Raw genomic sequence first — 9,577 nt, 5'->3', positions numbered from 1 at the left:
AGAAGGAGGGATATCATTGCTGACATCAGGTGGATCTTGACTGACAAAGGTGAATACCAAAAAGATGTTTACCTGTGCTTTATTGACTATGTAAATGTTTCAACTGTGTGGATCATGACACTTAATTGTGCTCATGAAGAACCTGTACATAGACCAAGAAGCAGTAGTTCAAACAGAACAAGGGGACAGTGAATGGTTTAACGTCAGGAAAGGAGTGTGCCAGGCTTGTCTTTTTCACCATATTCATTCAATCTGCATGCTGAGCAAACAATCTGAGAAACTAAATTATATGAAGGAAAACATGGCATCAGAATTGGAGGAAGACTCATTAGCAACTTGTGACATGCAGATGATACAATCTTGCTTGCTGAAAGTTAAGAGAACTTGAAATACTTACTGATGAAGATCCAAGACGACAGCTTTCATTATGGCTTGTACCTCAATGTAAAGACAACAAAAATCCTCACCACTGGATCAAGAAACAATACCCATTCCAACGGAGAAAAGATTGAAGTTGTCAAAGACTTCATTTTGCTCAGATCAATTATCAACACTCATGGAAGCAGCAGTCAAGAAATCAAAAGTCATATTACATTAGGCAAACCTGCTGTACAAGACCTCTTTAAATTGTTGAAGAGCAAAGATGTCAGTTTGAGGACTAAGGTGCGCCTGACCCAAACCACGGTATTTTCAATAATCTTATATGCATGTGAAAGTTGGACAGTGAATAAGGAAGACCATAGAAAAATTGATGCATTTGAGTTATGATGTTGGAGGAGAATATTGAAAGTACCATGGACTACCAAAAGAACAAACAAAGCTGTGTTGGAAGAAGTACAGCCAGAGTGCTCCTTGGAAGCCAGAATAGTCAGACTTCATCTCTCTTATTTCAGACATATTAAGAGGGAAGCATCATGCTTAGTAAAGTGTAAAATATCAACAAAAAAAGAGGAAGCCCTCCAATGAGATGGATTGGCACAGTGGCAGCAGCAATGGGCTCAAGTGTCACCACGATTGTGAGATTGGCGTAGGACCAGACAATGTTTCTTTCTGCTGCATAAAGTCACTATGAATTGATACCAAACAAGGACATTGTGCTTCCCAGGTTTAGCCAGGTCTGTAGCATGTATCAGAATTTCATTTCTTTTTATGGATGATATTATTTACATAGCAGGTAGCATAGTGGATTATGTGTTGGGTTGCTAATTGCAAGGTCAGTAGTTCAAATCCACTATTCTGTCCGCAAGAGAAAGATGAGGCTTTGAGTTCCTGTAAAGATTTACAGCCTCCGACACCCTATATGATTTTGAAATGTGTTAGAAGTGACTCTTCTGCATATAGTCGTAACAATAATATTCACAGAAGGACCCCACCCAATGCTTGCATTGTGAAGTCTGAGGATGGCAGGTCAGGGTGATGTCATAGACCACCTGACCCTCGCTGCCTAGGCTAGTCCTTGCCCTGGCCTCAATCTCTTCCCCCAGAGGCAAGTCAGCCTCTCCAAGCCCACCATCTGACCCAGTCCACACACCCACCTAAAGCCATGGACACAAATCACTCACAGTCCCAGGGTCTCCAGTCTTTTCAATATGCCCCCAGCTCCATCCTGGGGGATACCACTGTGCAGCAGGGCCCTCCAAATGTGGCGGGTGACAGACCTGCGCACAAGACCGGCGCAGTGGTCATCGACATGGGCACTGGTACCTGTAAGGTAGGCTTCGCAGGGGAGGCCCAGCCCACTTACACAGTGGCCACCATCGTGGGCTGCCAGCCCAAGAAGCCCACCACTATGGGCGGACAACCAGAGCTGGAGACGTTCATCGGGGAGGCGGCCCGAGGGCGCCTGGAGCTGACGCTGGTGCAACCCATGCGTAATGGCATCGTGGTGGACTGGGATGCCGCCGAACTCATCTGGCGCCACCTGCTGGAGCACGACCTGGGCGTGGCCCCCCGGGATCACCCGCTGCTCTTCTCCGACCCGCCCTTCAGCCCGGTCACCAACCGTGAGAAGCTAGTGGAAGTGGCGTTCGAGGCGCTGGGCTCTCCTGCCATGTACGTAGCCTGGCAGTCGGTGCTGTCCGTTTACGCACACGGGCGCGTCAGCGGGCTGGTAGTGGACACGGGCCACGGGGTCACGTACACGGTGCCCGTCTTCCAGGGTTACAACCTGCCACACGCCACCGAACGCCTGGACCTAGCGGGCATCCACCTGACTGCCTTCCTGGCGGAGGTGCTGCGCAGCTCGGGCTTGGCGCTGGGCCAACAAGACCTGGAGATCGTGGAGAACCTCAAACGTTATTACTGTTACGTGGCGCCTGACTTCCTCAAGGAGCAGGCGCGGCCGGAGCAAGAGTGTCGCCAGGTGCTGACGCTGCCCGACGGCAGGACGGTCACCCTGGGCAAGGAGCGCTTCCAGTGCCCCGAGCTACTTTTTAATCCTCCTGAGATCCCCGGGCTTTCGCCCGTGGGCGTCCCCACCATGGCCAAGCAAAGCCTGCTCAAGGTGGCCTCGGAGGTGCGCGCAGAAGTGGCCCAGAACGTGCTGCTGTGTGGGGGCTCCTCTCTCTTTCCTGGGTTCGAGGGCCGTTTCCGGACCGAGCTGCTGCACTCGGTGCCCCAAAAGGTCCATGTGGTGGTGACGGCGCAGCCCACGCGGAACTTCTCGGTGTGGATCGGCGGCTCCATCCTGGCATCACTGCGCGCCTTCCAGTCCTGCTGGGTACTCCGGGAACAGTATGAGGAACAGGGGCCCCACATTGTGTACCGAAAGTGCTACTGAGGGTGAGGGTGGGGTGGCCAGTAAAGTCTCAGCCACAGGACCCCTCCTTTGTACTGCCGTCCTGTCCCCCCACCCTACCTCCAGGCCACACCACACTCCTGGGTTCACACATACATTCACACACACACACCAGGATCTGTTTCCTCCGAACTCGACCCCCATAACCCATCCCTGAGACATTCTTGCTCTAACCCCCTAAACCCAACTCCCCCATACTCAACCCCAAGATTTGTTGTTATTAGGTGCTATCCAGTCGGTACCGACTTACAGCGATCCTATGCACAACAGAACGAAACACTGCCTGGTCCTGAGCCAACCTCACAATTGTTGCCATGCTTGAGCCCATTGATGTTGCCACTTTGCCAATCCATCTCGCTGGGGGTCTTCGTCTTTTTCTCTGACCCTCCACCTTAGCAAACATGATATCACTAATGCCTAAGATATCCGTGTTTATGCATTCCATTTCATTTTTGACAATTTCCAATTTTCCTAGAATCATACTTTGTATATTCCATGTTCCGATTATTAATGGATTTTTACAGCCGTTTCTCTTCATTTTGAACTGTGTCCCATCAACAAGTGAAGGTCCTGAGGGCTTTACTCCCACAGGCTTCACTCCATTCGAGTCATCACAGTCAACTCTACTTTGATTGTTGTTGTTGTTGTTGTTGTTGTGATGTGCCGTGGAATCGGTTCCAACTCATAGCGACCCTGTACAGGATTTCCGAGGCTGTAAATCTTTACGGGAGCAGAAAGCCTCATATTTCTCCTGTGGAACAGCTGGTAGTTTCAAACTGATGACTGTGAGATTAGTAGCCTGATTTGTGACCACTATGCTACCAGAGCTCCTTTGATACCTACCACCCGCCAATTATCTGTGCCCCTCAGGCACCCTCATATTGGATGTCCTAATTCCAGCCCCAAAATAGTCCCAAATACTGACTCTCCCTCCAACTTATCTTCATGATATAGCCCCCAAGATAACCCTGGCTCTAAGTCTCCCAAATCACCCTTGAGGTCTCCCATGATGTGACCACCCTGTGTTGCCCTTACACACACACAAGAAACCTGCTCTATTGTCCACCACTCTCCTGGAATCTTTCTACAGTGCTCCAACCCCTAGATGTACCTCCATAGTCTGTCCCCCAATTTTCATTCTCCCAAATGCCCTCCAAGATCCATTCCCCAAGACAGTCTTTGTTCTGAGCAAGTAAATGTGTCTTAGAGGGTATTCTTGATTTCCCCCTATCTGGTTCTAAAGTATCTTACACCCTGATACAGCAGCCCCAAAAACCCTCTCACAAAGAATGAACCCCCACATCTACTGTAGAAATCCATGTTCTTATTCTTAAAGGCCTCTCTGCAATGGCCTGTAAAAGGATTCCTTGGTTTCCAAAACCCAGCCTCAAATTCTGTTATTCTCCAAACTCCTAAAGCCTCCCCCAATTCAAGTGTCTAACCCTCCCTGCAACCAATTCATAGCCACCAAAAGTGCCACATTCTGGCCACTCTCAGGATGGCCCCATAGTTGGTGGCCTCACAGAGAACCTCCCTGCTCCATGCACACCTAGGAGCATCTCAGGACAATTCCAGTCTCCCAAACTAAACATGCTTTGACCATGCCCCCATGACCATGTTCACCTAATGAGCCCACTAATGTACTACTCAACTCTCTCCAAAGACACTGTCCCAGAGTCAATCCATGATGAACCCCTAGGAGACTCCAACCCTGGAAGACCAGTCCCCTAAATCCTCCCCAGTCCACCAGTTAATGCTCGGTCACCAGAAGGTGGCATTCCTGAGGCTGCCAAGATGACCTCAGGCAGATAGTCAGCTGGTGGGGGTCCCACAGAACACTGCTGCTACCATCTACACACACAAGGTCTTCAGGGCCAATGTTCTAGACTGTCCATCCCCCTTCTTTCAATCCATGGCTGTTCATCCCAAACCCCAGCACCCTCTCCCCAGGGATTAACCTATTCCCAATGGCCCCTGCCTGGGCCTGGATGGGAGTCCATCTCCACATGACAGGGAAGCTACATGGTCTGCCCATTGGTGTCCTGCATTCTCTGTCCTCCTCCCACCCTCATCCTCAGCTGCTCTGCCCCTCCCTCCACTGAAGTCAGGATATCAACACCCCCTGACCAGTAGACTAAATATGTCCCTAGTTTTCCTGAACAACAAATAGGAGTTAGAGCTTTCAGTGTGGCTTACTACTCAACATAAAACAAAAATCATCAAAACTGGACCGATAACATAGTCTACAAACACAGATCCTAGTGGGATTCTACATTCTACTTTGATGGGATCTTAAAAGCTAAGTACGGTGCAAAATAAAGCAATGAAAACTGAAGCAATTAGTCCAATGGATTAATGGACCACGTGACCATCGGTCTCCATGACCCTGAGACCAAAACAAGATGGTGCCCAGCTACCAGTATCAACTTCTCTGAAAGGGATCCTATTATAAGGTCCTGGAAAGAGTGGGAGAAAATGTAGAACAAAATAAAAGAAATAAAGACCAGGCTTCATTGGTCAGATACAGACTTGTGGAGCCCCGAAACATTGGTCACCCTTCAGGTCTGGAGCTGAACTCACTTCCATGGCTCAATGTTCAGCCAAGCAATAGACAGGTTGGAGGGACAACACCACCAGTGAGGTATCCATAACAACACCAGTAAGGTACATGTACCAAAGAATGGTCAACCACTCAAGATTAAAAGGAGAGCATTTACCCAAGGACAAAATTCAGAAGGGTTTGGAAAGGAGGATTGAAAACAAGAAACAAGGGGAAAAGTGGGGTAAGTTTTATTACATTGAAAGAATTGCAATCATTGAGATGAAACGAACTGTAGGAAAAGCAGATTATAAACCTTCACTCAATTCATCATCATAATAATAATAAAAACCTGGACCAATAAGCAATATCATGATGAACAGAGAAAAGCTGGACAACGAATAAGGAAGACAGAGGAAAAGTTGATGCCTTTGAATTATGGTGGTGGCGAAGAATAATGAATGTACCATGGATTGACAGAGAATGAAAAATCTGTCTTGGAAGAAGTACAGCCAGAGCGTTCCTTAGAAGTCAGAATGGTGAGACTTCATGGACATGTTGTCAGAAAGGATCAACCCCTGGAGAAGGGCATCATTCATGCTTGATAAACTAGAGAGGGCCAGCAAGAAAGACGAAGACCCTCAAGGAGATAGATTTTCACAGTGCCTGCAACAGGGAGCTCAAAGATGGTCACAAAGTATGAAGGTAGCACAAGAGGAAGCAGTCTTTCCTTCTACAGAGTATTCCTAGTACACAGGGTCACCATGAGCTGGAACTGACTCAATAGCACCTAACAATAACAACACACCTGTGGATGGAATCCTGTTGTAATCCTGTCTTCTTTGTTATGTTAATGAGATCATAACTGCGTTTTAAAAAAACCACTCACTGCCCTTGAGTCAATTCCGTCTCACAGTGACCCTACAGGATGAGTAGAACCATTCCTTACAGTTTCTGAGACTGTAAATCTTTACAGGACTTAATATAAGGATCTAAGTCCAGCTCAAACCTTTTCGTGGGTGGTCTCGAGGGAGAGGGTGAGGATGAGAAAATTATGTACAAAAGAAAAGAATTCAGGCAAGGGTACACAAGCTGATGGCTAGTGACCAAGTTTATTGAAAGCAAGAGGTTTTTATAGAGCAATTCCTGCAAGTCAGCTTTGTTCTGCATAGTTACAAGTTTATCTTTTACTGTGAGCCACACGATCCTGGGAAAGTTACTTTCCCTGTGTTGAACAAGCAGGCTTTGTCTTGGTTATACTCAAGACTTTAGGTTTTATGAGGCTTGTAAGCCTTTTGGCCCCCAACAACTTAACTTCATCTTTCTCCCAACAGTATTGTTGTTAAGTTCCATTAAGTCTATTCCAACTCAAAGCAACCCCGTATAGCGTTTCCGAGGAGCAGCTGGTGAGCTTGAACTGCAGGCCTCCCCATTCAAGCGGGCTTTATAGTCCAGCGCATTCACCAAGAGCGCCACACCAGGAGTCCGAACCATCAACCCAGCCCCCATCAAAACAGAACCCATTGGCTGTGAGTTCAGTTCTGCCTCATGGTGACGCCATGTGTTTCGGATTAGAATTATCCCATAGAGTTAATGGCTATCATCTTACATACAGGTACCCAAGTACCACCACTTGTCTATCAGTTTGTTTCACACTAATGACTTACTGCTGCTAATATTCTGGAAGCTATGCCATGGGTATTTTAAATACCAGCAAGGTCACCCATCAGGTTTCAGATGAAGCTTCCAGATGAAGAAGGAGAGACAGACTACTTCCGAATATTTAGTCATTGAAAACCTTACGAACAGAGCTGAGGCCGCGGAACTACGGAAGAAGGTGGCATGGAGATTGGCCTGCGGTTGCTGTTGATGACAGTGTTTCAAGCAGTATCTGCTTTTGGAGCAGAACTGTCATCGGAGGCATGCAGAGAATTAGGCATTTCCAGCAACTTGCTCTGCAGCTCTTGTGATCTTCTTGGACAGTTCAATCTGCTTCAGCTGGATCCTGACTGCCGAGGATGCTGTTAGGAAGAAGCACAATTTAAAACAAAAAATTTGTACATGAGTGCTATGCTTGAGGTCTGTGAATGAAAATTGGGGAGGTTCCCTCAAGTCCAAGCTTTCGTCAGGAGTGATAAGCCCAAACTATTTAGAGGACTACAAATCAAGTATGTTCATGGTTCAGACCCTGTACTGAAGCTTTTGGATGACAATGTGAACATTGCTGAAGAACTGAGCATCCTCAGATGGAACACAGACAGTGTAGAAGAATTCTTGAGTGAAAAGTTGTAACACATATAAATCTTGATTAGATTTCATTCTACCTTTTTGTTTTCTTTACAAATGAAATATTACAATACCTTGAAAATAATTCTGGTTTTGCTTCCTACCATTGATCAATCTTGGACTGTGAGCAATTGAACATCTAATTAGAAGTTGAAATAGCAGCACAGCCCATAATACCTAATGAGTTGGCAAGCATAGCAAAACCCATTTTTTTATAAATTTCTATCCTCTTTCATTTGTTTATTGTTGTTGTTGTCAGGTGCCATTGAGTCGGAACCGACTCATAGCAACCCCATGCACAGCAGAACGAAACAATGTCCGATCCTGGGCCAACCTCACTACCGCTGCCACAGTTGAGTCCATCAATGATGCCACCTGGCCAATCCATCTTGTTAGGGGTCTTCCTCTTTTTCTCTGACCCTCCACCTTACCCAGCATGACATCCTTCTCCAGCGACTGTTCCCTCCTGACAATATGTCCAAAGTAGGAGAGACGAAGCTTAGCCATCCTGGCCTCCAAGGAGCACTCTGGCTGCACTTCTTCCAAATCAGATCTATTGGTTCTTTTGGCAGTCCATGGCACTTTCAGTATTCTCCTCCAACACCACAACTCAAAGGCATCAATTCTTCTACGATCTTCCTTATTCACTGTCCAGCTTTCACATCCATATGAGGCTATTGAAAACACCATGGCCTGGGCCAGGCGCACCTTAGTACTCATTTGTTGATACCACTAACTAAATGCTCTGTAACAGACTTGTGGTTAATTATACAAATGATACTTTGTGATAATTGGTCCAGTGTTACAAACAACAGATTTTTAAATTAGGGAGGTTAATAAGGGAGATGATTACTATTCCTCATATGCTGTATACTCTTTGAAGTAATGACAAAAAGCTACAGAGCAAGTAAGATATTCTGAGCTTCAACAGATTGCCTGCTCCTCGGAGTCTCTCGTATTTTTGTATTACCCAGTTTTTCTTTTAATAGAAATGTTACTTAGAGTTGATAATGAATGCAATGCACAAAAACTTTGTAGCCTCATGATCGTAAAAAGGACTGAAGATCTTCAGTAAGAGTGAAACATTCACAAAGATTTGCATTAATGAAGACAACACAGAAAACCTTTGTAAGGATTTCTGTGGATCTGATATTTGGCAAATTTTTGTGTTTTACTTTCTTAAAAGTGAATTCTGAAATTCACTCTCTTACAACCAAAATGTAAATAAAAATGTTCAAAAACCTAAAATAAAAATAAAAACCTTATGAATAGCGGAGGAACACTAACAGTACCAGAACAAGGTATATTGAAATGATGAAGATCACTAGAATATTGTCAGATATAGTGCCAGAAATTGAACCCCTTAGGTTGAAAGGGGAAGAGCTGTCTCTTAAAAGTAGAGTTGACCGTGATGACATGAATGAAATAAATCTTCATTTGCTGATGGGGCACACAACTCAAAATAAGGAGAATCCATTAGTAACTGGAATATGGAATGTACAAAGTATGAACCTAAGATAATTGAAAGTTGTCAAAAATTAACTAGGATGCATAAACATTAGTATCCCAGGCATTGTTGTTAGGTGTTGTCGAGTCAGTACTGACTCAAAGAGACCCTGTGGACAATCAAAACAAAACACTGTCTTATCCTGCCAACCTCACACTTGTTGCTACACTTGAGCCCACTGCTGCTGCCACTGTGCCAATCCATCTTGCCCGGGGGGGTGGGGGGGTGTCTTAAAATACCGGTGACATAGCCTCCAGATTCACAACATGCAAGCCACCACAGTACTGCAAACCGGCAGACAATTGGGGGAGCCTGGGCATTGGTAAGCTGAATATTACTGGTACTGGCCTTTGTTAATCTGACCACCACATGGTTTACTAATAGCATTGCATTTCATCATCAGAAAGAACAACTCAAGATCTATCTTGAAGTATAACGCTGTCTGTAA

The 9,577-nt window shown here is 45.8% G+C and overlaps 1 protein-coding gene across 1 annotated transcript; it reads left to right on the top strand.

Annotated features, from left to right (window-relative positions):
- Positions 1-1,543: 1,543 nt before the first annotated feature.
- ACTL9 (actin-like 9) lies at positions 1,544-2,779 on the top strand. Its single transcript, XM_006869006.1, has one exon. The coding sequence runs from the start codon at positions 1,544-1,546 to the stop codon at positions 2,777-2,779; it is 1,236 nt and encodes a 411-aa protein (XP_006869068.1).
- The last annotated feature ends 6,798 nt before the right edge of the window (positions 2,780-9,577 follow it).

Source organism: Chrysochloris asiatica, unplaced genomic scaffold (assembly GCF_000296735.1).
Source record: "Chrysochloris asiatica unplaced genomic scaffold, ChrAsi1.0 scaffold00125, whole genome shotgun sequence".
Classification (NCBI taxonomy): Eukaryota; Metazoa; Chordata; class Mammalia; order Afrosoricida; family Chrysochloridae; genus Chrysochloris; species Chrysochloris asiatica.
The sequence above is the reverse complement of the archived record's forward strand: the minus strand, read 5'-3'. Positions and strand labels throughout refer to the sequence as shown.

Coding starts and splice junctions, on each gene's coding strand:
- ACTL9 (XM_006869006.1), top strand. CDS start 1,544: ATGGACACAAATCACTCACAGTCCCAGGGTCTCCAGTCTTTTCAATAT.